Source organism: Calonectris borealis, chromosome Z (assembly GCF_964195595.1).
Source record: "Calonectris borealis chromosome Z, bCalBor7.hap1.2, whole genome shotgun sequence".
Taxonomy (NCBI): Eukaryota; Metazoa; Chordata; class Aves; order Procellariiformes; family Procellariidae; genus Calonectris; species Calonectris borealis.
In genome coordinates this window covers 76,659,068-76,675,705 of record NC_134352.1, presented here as the reverse complement: position 1 = coordinate 76,675,705, position 16,638 = coordinate 76,659,068, and the positions used below count along the sequence as shown (strand labels likewise).

At 52.9% G+C, this 16,638-nt stretch overlaps 1 protein-coding gene across 2 annotated transcripts in view; it reads left to right on the top strand.

Moving 5' to 3' along the window:
• The first annotated feature begins 10,711 nt into the window (after positions 1-10,711).
• The window catches only part of CNTFR (ciliary neurotrophic factor receptor), a 212,016-nt gene continuing 206,089 nt past the window's right edge, over positions 10,712-16,638 (top strand). Inside the window, exon 1 of one of the 2 annotated variants that reach the window (XM_075138023.1) lies at positions 10,712-10,913. Coding sequence is in view for 1 of the 2 variants with exons in the window: in XM_075138022.1 (XP_074994123.1) it covers positions 10,815-10,913 (99 nt within the window). In the remaining variant the exon portion in view is untranslated. The remainder of the gene's footprint in view (positions 10,914-16,638) is intronic. The other variant, XM_075138022.1, reaches the window with a different exon arrangement.

Genomic DNA, 16,638 nt, shown 5'->3' with positions numbered 1-16,638 from the left:
TTCAGTTTAGCTACATGTGCGATTAATTAAAATAATAACCTAAACGGTCTCCTGCTGGGCTTGTGTTTGCTGCTCCACTTCAGTCTGCCGTCAGCACTGCTGAAAGAGTTTTATCAAGAGCCGCTTCTTGCTGAGAGGAGCTCGAGCAGAGAAAGGCTCTCCCAGCAGAAAGACCTTTTATGCTCATGGTGTCTGCGCTCTTCCCACCCATGTTGTCTGGGTGGTGGATAGACAATAAATAGGGCTTTAATGTATTACTTCCCACATCCTCTGCTTGCCCGGCGCTTTGCCTGGCATGGAGAATTGCCTCGTCCATGTCATGGGAGATGTGGTCCTTGTCCTGCATCCAAGGCAGCCTGATAGGGCTGCAGGAGGGCTTGTGGGGGCGTGCTTTGAAATCAGGACCCCCCAAGTGTAAGCACAGGATAGCCCTGCATATATCTGATGACAGAGACAAGGTACAGGAACACAAGACCTGTGCGTCTGAGAAGACCCCATAGACTGTCAGTGCACCCAAGACTCCGGGCACTGAAGTTTCCCTGTAAGTGTCATCTCCTCCTCCTCGAATTAACTATTTCCACCAGCTCATCACATGTGTAGCTGCCTCCAGATCCCATCTGCATCATTTTGCTGCCTGTTTCCAGCTGTGTTCCCTTCCTCACCTCTGCTCTGCAGCCGAAGGCTGGCAGATGCCTTCAGCAGCCTTTGCAAGAGGAGAAAGCTCTGGTCCACAAGGAAACCATCAGAGGATCTTCACTCATTCACAGTCATCCCTAAGCAAAGGCCAAGATTTTGGTGTGCGCTGTGCTGACCACATCCCTTACAAGATTCTGGTGCAGCTTGTGCTGGCTGCTCCCACGCTGCACATCTCTGTGGAAGAAATGAAATTATTTGGGGAACTGTGCCCCCGCTCTTCACAATCTTCCCAAACACCCTTTATCTGCAAGCACATGCTGCTACAGTGGGTGCAGGAGCATACTTTAAAAAATCAGGATGCTTACATACAAAACCTTTTCCTGGTGCCGTATTCATTGCTGGTACAAGAGATATTGTTCCCCTGCAGCTGAGTGCATTCACATCTCATCTTGCTCCTTTTTCCACTTCTTTTTCTTGCCTGGCTGATTCTCTGTCAGCAGCCAACATTAATCTATCCCTGGCAGTCCTTTCCCTCCATACTTTAGTTTTAAGGTTGCTTGGGATACACGGTATTGACCATGGTTGTGAGCATGGTGCCAAACAGGCCCTCACCCCACAACCCCTGCTTGGTTCTGGCAGAGTTGACATAGGGTTTGGGGGCAAGCTGGCAGGCAGAGCTGCCTGTCCTGAGATGCCCCTTCCACCTGGGTTTGCTTGGAAAAGGCTGAAGCAGCCTGAACTAGATGAGTAACAGAAGTCAATGTTAGAGATTAAAGAGCCTGGCTGGCAGGAGAAAGATGATAAACTTGTGCAGAAGAAATTGAATTGGGATTTAGCTGAATGGGAAAGCAATTGAAATTCAAAGTATTTTTGCTTAATCCAACTGACCAAAGCAGAGCCCTTTAAACAGCATTCATAAACCTTAAGGCCAGCACGGACCGTTTTGATCATCTGGTCCGACTTCTTGCTTGGTGCAAACCTGGTCCCTCCTGCCAGCCTGAGGACTCCTGCATCAAGCACAGGACTTTTAGAAAAACAGATACAGAGAGGTCAAGAGAACGGCGAGTTTCCCACGCTCTTCTGTGGTCTGTAAGTGGAGGTTAAGCTGTCTTATCAACTCTTTGAATAAAAGCATGCTTTGTGCTTGCCCTAGAGATAGTGAAGACCTGCTTTGGCACCCAATTCTGGTCTCAGGGCTCCCAGATCCTGAAGGATGTACCAGGAGGAAAAGCCAAAACACTGAGGCAGAAGCGAAGGGGAAGGAATCCAAGAGCTTAATCTTCACTGCTTGGCAAAATGTACTCACTGCTTTCTACTCAGCCCGTTACCTGAAAATAAGAGTTAATGTGCTTTTGTTTCCATCCTTACTTCAATAAGCGCTGTGGGACAGCCATTAGTAGCCAGTACACCTCGCCCAGAGCCATGACCTCCACAGAGGCCTCTAAGTACAGCTGTGGTCTACAGAGGAGGTCACTGCAATTATTTATCGCTTATTACCGCTGCAAGTGACATGGCAGGAGCTGTTATGCCCCATGTGCCAGGGTTATGGCACGTTCATAGCACGGGCTTGAAATGGTGCTGATAAGGGCATTGCGGGGGGGAAGGAGGCATCTTTTCTCTGGCCGTGACACAATCCAGATGCTTGGGAGGTGCTGAGAGGCAGAGAGAGGCCAAGTCCCAAACTGGCGTTTGCTCCCTGTTTGGCTCAGAGGTTGCAAGAAGCCCATGGGAAGCATCCAGCCCGTGGGATGCACATATGGGATGTTGCTGACCTGCACACAGCCAGAGCCGAGCGGAACAGCTGGTGAGGACAAGCTGGGATTCAGCACATCAAGATCTGGGCTATCCCAGCCCCACGAGGAGATTTGGTTGCTTCTCTGTGACCCGGCCTCTCCTCTTGCCTCTGCCTGCCTTATCTGATGGGTTGCTTATTCTTGGGGGAGCATTGGCCTTACTAGCTGGCTGGGGAGTGTCTGCTAACCTACCTTCTTCTCCACGGATGTCCCAGGACCCTGCCCTGAGTGCATCCCTGTTGCAGCAGCCTGTGCAGATCTGTGGAGGATCACAGATGAGAGCCCCCACAACTCCTAAACTCAAGTACATGCTCCTAGAAGCAAAACCAGTGCTCAAAATGTCTGATTCCTTGGGGTATGGAGCAACAGCCACTTGGAGGGTTGAAAACTGGTGCTGCTCAGCTCTTGTCCTCCTCCATATCACTGCTGCCTTCCCAGGAGTGCCTGCAGAGCTCAGGGCCCAGTGCTTGGTACTTTACAGACACAGGAGAAGGACAAGCCCTTGCTTCACCTCACCGCTGCGAGAACAGGCAAAGGACAGAGGAAGGATGTAGAGACAGCACACGATCTTTACATTTACACCATGCCGCAATGCCCAGCATCACTCTTCCCCTTCTGTCCAGGCATCAGATCTAGCTATGGCCCCCATCATCCTACACTTCAGAGAAAGCTTGTCTCATTTAGAGGACCCACATGCAAGTCATCTCTTAAATTAATACAGGAAAAGATCTGAGAAAACTGTTTGGGTTTTTTTTTTTTCTCCCTGCAAGCTCAGCGCCTCGGTGCTCAGCCCAGCCCCTGGCAGGCTGGGAGAAGCAGCCCCGGCTGAGCATTGCTCTCCTGAAATATGCGCCCACCCTCGCCCCCGCAGCCGCTCCGCAAGCGCAGAGCATCCGCAAGCGGTCCCCGAGCGGGCCCTGCCGGGAGATGGCACTGCAAGCAAGGAGAATTATCCCGCGGCGCACCGAGGGTGGCAGGAGCTGCCGAAGCAAAGGAGTCCTTTTATTTGTCTTTTCCCCTGAGACCCTGCCGGAAAAATACTCCTCTTGTCACCTGTGATGGCTGCATCCTCGCCGCTTTAGTAATATTTCTTTTATGCCAAGTGAAACTTTGTGCTAAGGAGGCAGCGGATGCGTGAGGGATGGTTGGAAATAGCAGGCACATCTCTATCAGCATCTGAGCAAAGCAGGATGGAGGGAAAAAAGTCTGTGCCTGTCCTTAGGGGATGAAGACAGCCCTCTCCATGCAGGAGGTCTGCACTCTCAGACTCCACCTTGAAGCCTCCAGAGCATCAATATTTCAACCGCAGCCTCCTCCAGCTCCAAAATCACCCAAAACTTCCATGGGAGCTTTTTTTCCAGGTCAAACAAAGAAGCTGTACAAATATAATGAATTTCCCCCTCTAGGTGGTAAGTTTTGCTGAAGTGGTTGTCAGGGAATCAAAATTTACAGCACCTGAAGTTTTGCTGACTTGCTGTTTAACATTGAGGTATCAGGGGAGATGCAGATTTTCTTGTTTCTCATGAGAGCTTGAATCTCCACCTGGATGAGACTGCGAAATTTCGGCAGCTTTTTGCAATGCCGGCCCAACTTTCCAAGGAAATTTCATGGGCTTTTCCGTGCCCTGCCAGATTTTTCAACACCTTTCAGGAAGTCACAGCTGAACAGTTTTGGTGAGGATAGTTTTGCATTTCAGGAAGAATATTTGGACCATTAGGCCTTCTCAGCAGATAGTTGTTGAATGCTCCCAGGACCGGTGTTTCTGCTCCCCAAGTGGTGTATTGTCCCAGGCAGCAAGGTGTTCCCAAAACAGGTGATATCATGCAAGCCCAGTGAGAAGATACCCATTGGTTCTCCTGTGAAAACAGATGTGTTTTGGCTCAGATGAAAGATTCCTGGCTGAGGCTGTTTGAGACTTTTTTTTGGGGGAAAAAAAAAATTCAATTGGAAATTCTCAAAACTGAACTTTTCAGAACAGGAACGTGTTGGTGCCCTTCCTGCTCTGAGGAGATGATAAAAAGCAATTATGCAATTTGTCTTAATGTCCCATTCTGGCATTTTTGCAAAGAAAGGGTCTGCTTCTCAGTTTTAAGCAGGAGCCAAATTAATCTATACTGAACAAAAGAGCAGTGTTAAAGGGTCACAACTGAAACATTTCAACATGGGGTAAACAGGCAGGTGTGCTCAACACCCTGCGATTTTGCCAGGTTGTGGGAGAGAAAAGCAAACGTTTGTCCAATTTTGGTCTTGGCAGTGGTGAGGCTGAAGGAAAGGATGGCTGAGACATGGCTAATGAAGGAGAGGAGGAGGAAGAGGAAGACAGCAGAGGGTGCAGGAGAAGTGAGAAGAGGAGGTATTTCTCCTTGGCTGTAGAAGGGCTATATGGGGCGTAACTGTGCCCATAGCGTCTTCATTAGTGACCATGGGAGTCACCTATCCTCATTGTGTAAACATGCCTGACATAAAGGCACCAAGGAGCTATGGGATGAGAATGGGGCTTAGCCCAAGAGCATTTCATTGCTTGAGTGAGCTTCTAGACTTATAGGAGTTTACCCTCAAGGCTAGGGAGGAGAAACCCAGTAAATCATTACAAGAAATGCATCTTTGAAAGGTTAATACTCATTGAGAGCCAAATAGTGGGGGGCAGAGGAATGGAGGTGCTGGTGGCACTTCTTTCCAAGCATCACATTTGGGATGGTGATTTCCCACTGTGGTTTTCCCTCCTGTATGCAGCAAACAGGAGCTCATGGAGGCTGCTGGCAGAGATGGGAAGCTCTCCCTCCTCTTCTTCCCCTGCTCCCCCGACACGGCACTGATGTTTCCCAGGTGTTTCTGACTTGCGGAGTTTGAAACTGAGTCACCTTCGATTTTTCCTGACATTTGCCAGAATTTTTTTAACTGCAATATTATATTTGCACCAAATGTGGGTTTCTGGGTGAATCGTGCTTTTCAGCTAAAGGCAAAAAGAGAGAAAGTAAAAAAACCCCTAATCTTCCCCCCCAAAAAAAACCCTTTTGAAAATCATGGGGGCAGGGGTTTGCAAATTCCTCACCAAAAGACATTCAAAAAGCAGCTCTTTCACTTTTTTCTTTTAAACCCGACCTTTTCATGCTAAAAACTTCAAACCACTCTAATCCCTGGCTTCTGCTTTCTACGTGAGGAGGATGACTCGTGATAGAAGCCAGTCCCACAACCAGAGCAAGGAGCCATGCTGCTGCAGATGATAGCCTGCCTCGAGGTGTTAATCCACAGGGAGATCACGGGGGACAAACCAGCCGTGCCGGCACGGGCCACATCTTGGGACACGCTCACGCATGGCTGGCGATTGGTAGGGTTTTGTGGCAGGGGTTTCCAATCCAGGCAAGAGCCACAACCATCAGGACATCCTTGCTTTCTCAAAGGCAATGAGAGCACCTCTGCCATGTGTGAAAGACTGCAGACCCTGTGGTGGTTTGGGTGCAACCCTGTTACAGGAGGGGCTGTCTGCGTGCCCTCCTGAAGATGTGCACTTGCCTGCTTGTGCTTCGTGCCAGCCACATCCCTCTGGACACCTCCATGGCTCCCAACACTGACAGTGGGACAGCACCAGCCCATCCCTGTAAGATGTCCTGATCCATGGGGGAAAAACACCCCACCTGGTAAATACACAGGACTATGGTGCTGATTTCCCAGTTCCAGGAGCATTGCAACACCCGCCCTGTAATTCAGCATATTCATGAAACAGCGATGCAAATAATGATCACTGTAACGTCTCGGTTCTTGCCTGAGATTACGTGGGGTTGTGCTTGTGACACTAAGGAAGAAGAAGTGCTGAGGGGAAACCTTTTGCAGACCCCTCTCCTGTTGTTCCTTGCTCAGAAAGACATATGCGAAAATGTATTTTAAATATGGCTTTCATTCCATGCTGAGCCTCTTCCGAGCGAGGAGCTGGCAGCAGTGGGCCATGTGCTGAGTGGGTGATGGGACGGATGTTATTTATAACAGGTGTCAGGCGGTACTTTGTCATCGAAATCTTACCCGACAGTAGCAGCGAGGGGTCTCGCCATATGCCAATCTCTGTTTTCCAGGAGCGATTTGATAACAGCGTGCACTGAACCTGACATCCTTGCTGCACATGAAAACTTTATTCACATATTTTAGCTCACCGGTGGGACCTCGTCCCCCCTGCACCCTGTGACGTCCCAAATTATGCTCATCACTCATGCCCGTGCCACTGGATGCCTGTGATCAGGGTTGCATCCAAGGGCAGGATTTTCTCCCGCGCAAATGTTTGCACACACGTATGGCCACATCACACCCTGTCCAGGCTCTGGGAGGTCCCCACGGGCTCTCCTCGCTCGCGCCTTGCTGTGTGCACGCACATAAACGCTCACCACCATCAGCCTTCCCAGGCAAATGGGTAACAGGCTGGAAAGCTACAGCCAAGTCCTGCACTTATTATCTCCATCTTTGTCTTTCGCACGCACCTCCCACCGTTCCCCTCTATCTACACAGGAAGAAGTTTGGCAAATGTAATAAAGACAAGGTGAAGTTTTACATAAAATAATCTCTCCTGCCATGAGTCCTGAGGAATTTTAATCAGTCCAGGAGTACCGGCAGAATTCCTTCGCCTGCAATCTTTTCATGATCTTGCTTCCCCCTCTTGTTCCTCGTGGGGAGCATTTGCTGAGAAGATGATTAAATCGGGCTGGTAAAAAGCTCGTCGGCTCCGTAGCTCCCATCTTTTCCTGCTTCTTTGCAAGATCATTTGTACTTTTTTCTGGCCTGCGGCATGCCAGGTCAGCTGCTTTCTTTGCCTACCCTGTACGTTTCCTCACCATTGTTGTGGGGTTTTTCCCCCTCCAGAGAATCTCTTTTGTGCAAAGGCGAGAGACAAGGCTCCTAGCTCAGCCTGCTGTGTTGTTGTTCGCCTGAAGTCCAGCAGGAATTCAAGGAATGGTTCCCCACGTCTCCTATTCACCTTGCTCCTGCCGGTGGCAAGGGGTCGGTCGGGGGGGTGGATATTTCGGGGAAGCCGTGAGAGAGGAACGTAGACCTAGGGGCTGATGTGAACTCAGGGGTTTTGGAGGACTGAAACTCATCTGCATGTTGCCTGCCAGTAGCTCACTGAAGGAATTTGGGCATTTTGCTTTGAACAAATGATTCACCAGTAATCATTCAATCAGCTCTCCCGACGGTTGAATAATCTGTGAGTAATTTATTCAGATGTTTGCCACAAAGTATCAAATAAATGCTTTGGAAAGACACCGGCTCAGACTCTCGCCTTACACATACTAAGCTCCGGTACTAGCCCACAAAGTTCAGGATCTAACCATGGCTCAGCTCCATCGTATTCTCGCCATGCAGCTGTGAAGCATCCGCTCTCCTGCTTGGGGTACCACCGCTGCTGGAGGCAGGTGGGCGACATGTGATGGGTGACATTTTTGGTGATAGTCTCCTGGGTGAACATCAATGTACAGACTTGTGATGAGCCTCTCCCCTGCTTTCTCCAAGCGGCTCCCACTGGGATACAGTGGATGGGAAAAGCAGCCCATGGTGATGGCCTGATGCTGGCTCATAAGCTAGTGGAGAATAATTTCTCTGGGTCCAGCTTTCTTCCTGGACCCTTTGGTGCTGCGACATCTTTCCATCCCTGTCCCCATGAAGCCACCTGCTCTCCAGACATGTTTCCCAGTGGCATCTGAAAGCTGCTGCTTCCCCCACAGCTTTTCCTCCTTCTTTTTCAGCCCTGATTCTGGCTGAAAGCAGGGCTGGAGGGATGAAGAGAGGGAAAAAGGGGTTGGGATTTTCTTTTGTCTTCTGCCATTTCATGACGATTTCAATCTAGTCCACAGCCTCTGGGCAGGAGGGTCATTCTCCAGCTCTGTTGCAACCTGCTGAACAGCCTTGGACACTAAAAGCCTCTCTGCTCTTAGTTTTTCCTCCTGTTTTTTCAGGACCTGCTATTATCTATAACAAATTCCCCCAGAGCCCCAACATGCTGGTTATTCTTCATGGATAAAACCAGCAACAATAAACAGATAATTTATTGTGGACCTTCGTCTGAGACAAAACATCATTATTTCCATCCAATTAATAGTGGCTTTTAGTTGCATCAATGAAAAACTAGACGAAACCTGGCTTCCACCCAGCCCCCTTCCTCTGCCTCTGTGACATTGTCTGTGTGAGGCCAGGATTGTGGGGAGAGGTGGTATCTTTAATTTGATCAACATATATCTAATTGGAACAAAACAGATAGGCTTTTGTAGGTTTGCCTGAAGACTACCTTCTCCTTTTTTTTTTTCTTTAACAGGAAGATCACGAAGAAAGTTTTGTTGTTGTTGTCGTCACTACTGTTGTTTTCTGCAGCCCAGGAGAAGTCCTGGGATGCCAGGGAAAGTGGGAACATGCCAATGGGAGTATTTCTCCCAAGACCTCTCTGCAGAGTTTTCTTGCATGCGTTGTTTCCTGAGTCACGGGGATTTGTGCTGGGAACGCTTAGATATCTGGAAGTTGAAACAGCCCTTACTGCCGACCCGAGTGCTGATGTCCAGGGAGCAGCACCCCAGCCCTGCTGCAACCCCTGGGGTGGGGGCCAGGGCAGAGGACTCCCGTAATGAGTCGTAGGGCTCTGCAGGGCTCCCCAAAAAGCCCCTGCCAGCACCAGTCTCTGCCCCTTGCCAGCACCTAGCCCCTGGCAGCAAGCAGGCTGTTTCTCTATGGGCATTTGTCTCTTCCAGGCTAGGGAAACAGCGGTATTTGTCTGCACGCTGGCAGCCAGGCGGGTGATGTGGCTGGGAAGGGCTATTCCCCCCAGACCCCCTGCCCCATGGCACCCCCCCAGCCGGTGCCACCACGGTGCCAATCGGCCTTTCCCCAAATCCCCCCCCAGGTGCTTGCAGTTGCCTGTGGGGGTGGCAGGAGTTGGGGGGGGGGGCCCTGGGAGGGCGCCTTCTCGTCAGCCTCCTGCCCACCCTGCCCCTCCTTGCCCTGAGGCCGCTCGGCTGTCCTTGCTCACCCTCCCCTTTGGCTCCTGCTCTTTTGGGCTCGCTGCTGCTTTAATTTTAGCAATTCCTTGGAAAGAGTCATTTTCCATAACTCAGCTCGCAGCGAAGCCCTCTGCCTGCCAGCTCTGCCTTCTCACACGTGTTCCTGGCGTGCCCCAGCAGCACACGCCTGCACCTGCCCAGCCAGGCCTGCCTGTCCCAGCCTTTTGCACACCAAAGCCTCACACCCGGCTCCCGTCCCCCCTTGGCACGTTCCATCCTGGCACTCCCGAATTCGGTCGTGCCACAGCTGGAGCAGGCACCCTGGCCTGGCAACCCTGGCCCGTTTGCATGGCCACCCCTGTGGATTCTGCGTCATCAGGAGCCACTGTGCACGGCACGTCGGTCCTCTTCGCCCTGCAGACCCCATGCATACGTGACAGCTCACGGTCTTTACCTGTGATGGGAAATGGGGCGACCCCACACACCACGGAAGACCCTGCAGACGTGGGGTTGCGATGGATGGGCCAGGCGAGCTTGTTCGGCACGCACCAGCAGGTTGCATTTGGGTGGGAAAGGTGGGTGCACGTGTGGGTGGGCTGCCTTGCTTGTGCACCGGTTGTGCAAGAGGGTGTGGGAGCACAGTCTGGGGCATTCAGCTGTGCAGTGTGTGTGTGCGTGTGAGAGGGGTGAGTGCAGTGCTTTCGTTTCAGTCTGCATCTGCGTGTAGCGCTTTCGTTGTGCACTGTGAGGGGGTGCTTGTGCAAGGGGGTGTGGCACTCACAAGTGGGGTGTGTGCGAGGATGTGCATGGAGGTGTGCACGGAAATGTTAGTGCAGCGCCTTCATTTGGGTCTGCATCTCTTGATGGCGGGGGAGGGTGCGGGGAGTGTGCAGGACAGTGTGTGTGTGCCTCCATGTGCGTGCGGCACGTGTGAGTGTGCATGTGCAAGCGGGGGGCTGCGAGCGTGCTGCCTTCACTCGGGTCTGCATCTCGGGGGAGGTGGGGGGACTAGCGGCGTGCCCCCGGCCCGTGCACGGAGGGACTGTGCTGTGCGCCGTGTGAGTGTGGATGCGTGCGTGCGTGCGTGGCTCCCCGCGCACGGTGCTTTCACGAGTGTGCTCCGCCGCGTGCATTTGCACGGGTGGGTGCGTGCGTGCGGTGCCTGCCTCCGGCTCAGCATCGGCGGGGAGGTGGGGAGGGGGGAGGCTGCGTGTCCGCAGGGGCGTGTGCCAGGGCGCGCGTACAAGGGCGGCCGCGCGTGGGTGTGTGTGTATGTGTGTCTGTGTGTGCGGGCGTGGGGCGGGTGCGCGCGGCGGGGCCGGGAGCGCGTCCGCGGCGCTGTGCCGGGGGGTGCGGGCTGAGCTCATCGCTGGCTCCCCGGCGCTCCTTACCAGTGGCTTCTGCGGTCACATGGGTTATGTGCTGGAGTTTAAAAGAGCTTATAGCCCCCGAGCCGGTGCAGAAGCAGCCGGTGGTTGCATGGGGTAGCGCCGGGAGCGGCGGCGAGGAGGGCGCCGTGAGTACCGGGCGGCCGGGGCCGGAGGGCGGTGCGGGGTGTCCCCCCACCCGCGGGACGGAGGAGGAGGAGGAGGAGGCGGCGGGCGGGTGCGGGGGTCAGCGGAGGCGAGCCCCGGTGCTCGCCGCCGAAGTGCCGCTGCCTTTCTGGGAGGCGAAAAGGGGGGGCGGGAACGCTTGCTTCCAACCCACACACCCCCCCCCCCGCCGCGGCTGGTGTTCCCTCCCGCCCCGCCGCCGCGCACCTTTCCCCAGCGCGCCCACGCGTGTCCGCGCCCCGCCGTGGGCCGCGCGTCCGCCCCCCGCGCCGCCGCCGGGCGGGGGTCGAAGCCCGCGAGGAAACAATTTGGGCAACTTACTTTCCTGCTCCGCCGTGCGTGTGTGTCCGCCCTGCGCCCCGGCCGGGCGTTCCCGGCAGGGGAGAGATGGGGGGGCACGGGGTTGGGGCGTCCCCGCACCCTCTAGGGCGGCGGATCCGCGGCGAGATGGCACAGCGGGACCCCCTTCCCCAGCGAGGAGGGCATCTCGGCCGCTGCGGATGGCATCAGGTTGAAGGCTGGGAAAGGGATGAGCCCTCCTGCCTGCTGCATTGCATGAGCAGGGCTGGAGCCGAGGTTGCGGGATGGCTCTTTGTAAACCGGAGCCCATGGATTTCCTGGGCGGGAGAGCAGACTTTTTCTTCGTTTCTCCAAAGGCGCAACCTGCCCTTTCCTCTGCTGTGGCAGTACTGATTTTTTTTTTTTTTTTTTTTGGGGGGGGGGGTGATTTTTCTAAGAAAAGCGTCTGCTTGGCGCTTCTGTGGAACTGCTCTCCCTGGGCTAGGCAGTTCATCCCGAGCGCGAGTGTGAGGGCTGCTTTCCAGAATTGCATAATACACACCGATCCCTTTGCTGCACAAACTCCCTGACATTTCCAGATCTTGGTGACTTCCCCCACTGCAATCTTAAAGCCAGATTGGGACTCGAACCAGCGCGTGAGCTAATTTGTGCTGCCTTCGCTGGGGACAGAACCTGGTCTGCATGTTTCAGCTTTCCTGGCTCCTCTGGCAGTTGTTTCTTAATCCGCTAAACTTTTTTGGTATAAAGATCGGTACTTCTCCTTCACTCTTAGAAAGCCCCTTTCTTCCCCACCCCATGCTTATAGACACATGCGTAGGGTCTGTACAGAGCGCAGGTTGCGGAAAGGGGATTGCCTGCAAAGCTATTTGATTTCTTTTTCCCGTCTCTTTGTGTTTTAATTTGTGGGATAGTCCAGGAGGTCGTTTCCTCAGATTGCTTTTTGCTCAGGAACTTGCTGACTCCTGCTAGGATTTTGGTATTTTAACTCTGACCATGCCCGCTCTCGGTGCACGCATGTTGTTTACCTCTGTGAGGGACAGGACCTGCACACGCTGCTGCTGGCCCTGCGGGCTGTGTGTGCAGGCAGCGAGGCAGGGACACTGGCTGCTTCCTGCGAAACATGAAATTTGTGGGAGCAGCCGTTCTTGTTCCCTGCTCCCTGCCCTGCCCCTGCGTGAAGAGTTAGAGCTTTGCCGTGGTGGCTGGAGACGTGCAAGGGATGCTCGTATCCGACCAGGCATCTCGCTGGGACCAGGTCCTGGGACCAGAGCTCGCTGAGGCTCGCTGGGGAGGGTGGACTTTTCTGAGATGGGCTGTGGTTTAGAAATCAGAACCCCGTGCCTGGCAGACTTCTTTGCAACAGCACTTCAGGATAACTTCATTACAGCCTGTTGTCGGAGCAGGCCAAGCCACGATCTGACGATCGTGCGTGATCTTTGGTCTGATTTACCTTGAGAGGACCCGATCCTGCAAGGCACTGCATCCCCATCCTCATGGAAGGTGCTCAGCACCTCCTGCACTTTGGAAGGAAGAAGCCCTGGTACCCCTCGGAGCCACAAAGCTTGTGATGCACATATACGTACAAATAACTGTGCATTCAAGGCTCAGCTTTCAGAGACGTGGCCGACTCTCCGAAGCCGGCAGCAGGAGTTTTGTGGGTGTGAGCCCCAGCTCTTGGCCACTCTCAATTAATTCCCCAGCAAGCCGGAGGAATGCATCCTGCTCCAGCTCAGGCTGGGGCTGGGTGTGCGCCTGGGGAGCCTGTCTCTCGGCTCTGTCGTTTATTACTGCTGCCGCTGCCATTACGCCTGACAAATGGGAGTTGCTGAGTAATGTGCTGTTAGTGTGTAAATATCTGAGTGCTCGCAGCTGAGCTCACTCCTGCGACTTTGCAGGAAGCCTTCTCAGCACCTTCCCCCCGTGAAGACCTGGGAGTGCAAAGGCATCCTTCTGCGGGGACCTTCCCACCGCTCCCGGCAGCTTTAGCCTTTGCTCTGCGCTGCTTTCCTGCAAGCGTGAAGCCTCCATCCTCTCGAGTTAAAGTGGAGGCCCTGCTGCTTTCCTGAGTGTGAGTCAGGGGTGGGAAAGGGCTCTGTGTGCGTGCGTGCATGTGTGTGTGTGCACACCTTCTTAGGCACCAAGGCATGGTTGCTCCCAAGGGTCCTTGTCTTAGGCAGAAAGAGTTTTGGGGACTTTGTGTGTTTTGATAGAGACAGTCATGCACAACTGGGAAAGGAGTTTTATTTTGGGTGGTTTTTTTTTTCCCCCTCACCTACTCAGCCCCGAGTTCCACTTAATTTCATCCTGTTACTGCTGAAGATGCTAAATTATTCGTTCCCGTATCGTTTTCATCCCATTTGCAGATTAGCATCCGACTGCTTCTGTCAGTACTTGCTCAGCCCAGCTAGACTGATCGCAGCTCTTTTAATCTCCCCTTGTAAATCAATCCCTTCTGCCTCCTGATCATTTTTGTCGCTCGTTTTTCTGAAATCCCTCCAATTTGTCCATTTTGTGTCGGTGACGTATGCCTGGCCCTAAACATGATGTATACCAGGCATGGCAGCGTGAGGGAAGGACACCTCCTCCCCTCCCACCCCGCTGGGGCTTGTGATGCTTTGTCAGCACTGAACTGAGTTACTTCCCCATTATTCTAAGCTATAGTCCCTGCTTGGTGTTGCAGAAGAAAGCAGCATACCCAGGTCAGTGCCCTGGGGAGAATTCCTCCAAATTTTGGCAATGAGTTGCTGAGGTTTGCTTGCATGCTGCTAGCACATGCTGGAAGGGGCCGGTGCTCTAGTTGCTGTCCGTGGGGTGCCTCTCTCCCCAAGAGCTAATAGTTGAATGAGGAGGAATGAGCAAACGAAGAGAGGGCAAGCTGCATCGGGGCTGCTGGACAGATGGGGAAACTGAGGCACGTGCACGGGCTCAATGCACATTTCCTGTGCTCCTGTCCAGTACGCGCCTCTTGTTTAGGTGCTCTGAGTGCGGGGTGTGGTCCCAGTTGCTCCCATTAGTATTGCAGCCAGCATGGGCATTTTCCCAGGAGATACTGGATCTTGTTGCTTGGTGAGAGCAGGCTGGCAGGCAGGGATGCTGGGTTCTGGGCTGGTTTTGTGCATTGCTTCTCGTGCTAATGGCCAGAGTTCGATGCCACAGGTGCTCTCACGGGGAAGAAAAGGGGACTTTGTGCAAAGGCAGTGGTGTCTTGCATTTATGCACTTCGAAGTTTTGTCATCCCAAAACCTGAGCTCCTAGCACCCAGCGTTCCCATTAGCTGGAAGGGCTGTGCCCTTCCAGGGACCATCTATTTTTAGGAGGAGTTGTATTCTGGACAGTGTCCACCGCAGATGCTCTCTGCCTCGTCCTCTTGGCCCCTCGCCAGGGACACCGCTCGGGCTATCTGCTGGTGGGGCAGATCTTGCTGAGGCTCTGCGGAACCGTAACGGAGATGGCACTGTGCCGGGTGCGGGGACACTTGGGGGGCTATTGCTGTCCCGGGGGTGTTCAGGAGGGCCAGCGAGATCGCACTGCCCTTCACCTGAACTGTTGGAAATGGCATTTAATAGCGCTGTTGGTACCAGCAGGACACGGAGCCGGCTTTACTGTGGGATAAGTAAGGGCACTGCCTGGGCCAGGTGGTACCCGGTGCCGGTGCCCGGTGCCGGTCCGTTCGCCAGGATGACACTAGGGGGCACGAGATGTGCTGGAATCCCTTTCTTGGGGATGGGGATGGAGGATGCAAAGCCGCTCTTGACCCTTCAAGTCCGTACATCATCCCCCCGCACGTTTCATAGGAATCCGAGGGTTAAACCCCAAGGGCTGCCCCGGGTAACTCGTCCTGCGACAAGGGCAGGATGCGGCTCTGCGGATGCTGCTCCACTGGATCCGTGCGTTGCTGGCCGTGGGAGCAGCAGGAGTGAGGATGGGAGCGCTCAGCTGGAAACATCTCCGAAGCGAGGAGGAGATGGATGCAGCCAGAGTGCCAGGGAGTCTCCGGGGAATTTGGGAAATCCAGGAAAACACCTAGCATGGTTTTAATGCCTCTCTGGAGGCGTTGTCCAGAGCAGGGATTAAGTTAGATTCAGGATTGGCTTTCAAGATGAAGCGTGTTATGGTTTCATTTTCTGCTGGATGTTAAGTTCACGCGTGATGTCTCCTCAGGGTCATGTTTTCCCAAAGCAGCAGAAACTTTAGAGAGTTTGATTTAATGAATGGTTCTGATCGAAATGAAACATGGTGGGTGTGCGTGAGTGTATACATATTATACCTACGTGTCCATGTATATATCTGGGTAGGGTGCAAAGAATGTATTTTTGAAGGTATGTTTTTGCATTTCTGCATACATTCAGCTGTAATATTGTCTTCCATCCTTAAAATCTATTATTCCAGCTGTGAATGCATGTATGTATATTAAAACAGTGTATACTGGAGTCTCTCTCTCTTGTTATAACAAACCTTGTGAAAAGCAAATAAAGAGACATTGTTCTCATAGCAGGCTTGGAAGGACTCAATATTTATCTTCTATGAATTTTGATAGTTTTTGTTCAGCATGTTTGCAGTTACGATGGTGGGGGGTTTTTGCCTATCTACTTAAGATTTTGTGCTAGTGAGAAACTGAATACATTCAGATCGTTTCAGTTTACTCATTACTTAATGAAAACAGAAATCAAGCTTCTGGATTGAAATGTTGATGCTTGATAACATTCTCGCATACAAATTTCTCAATGGTTAGTTTTTTTAATGCCTTCTGTCGCCAGATACCAGGCTCCTTTGCTGGAGTACCGCTTCTCTCGCAAGCCCCCAGGCAATATTTTTAGTAGGACACTGACGCATCGCAAATACTCCCCGTTCTCCTAGGAAAGGCTTTGCTGACTGTTGTTGAAAGTAGCACTAGGATGGCTAGAAATGAGAGATCAGAGGAGGACAACGCTGCTGCGTCAGTGTGTTTGCTTTGTGCCTCGGATGGAGGGTTTGTGTCCGGCCATGCGGGTGCGTGCCTGTGCGGATGTGAGGGCACTTCCCCAGCTGGTTTCTGAGCCAGGGCTGAGGACCGGGGGTTTATTTATTTTGAAATGCCTTGTGAAGTGGAAGGAGGTCTGGGAAGAAGTGCTGAGTCTACTTTTAAGTCAATTAGGGATCGTATCCAAAGGCGTGATGTGGTTTGAAGAGGAGAGGGTGATTTGTCTGAAGGTGTTACCTAATTAGAGGGTATAGTCAGGGCTCTAATTAGCCGTGACACCCTAAAGATGTCATCGAAGCCCTCTGGAGGCACCGCTGATCCGGTGGCGTAGCTGTGAGCTGTCTGGGCAGCATGGCCGTGCACGGCTGGGGCTGCCACCCTCCGTCTGGGAGGCAGCCTGATGCCGGCGCTAGAAGAAGCTGTTTTCC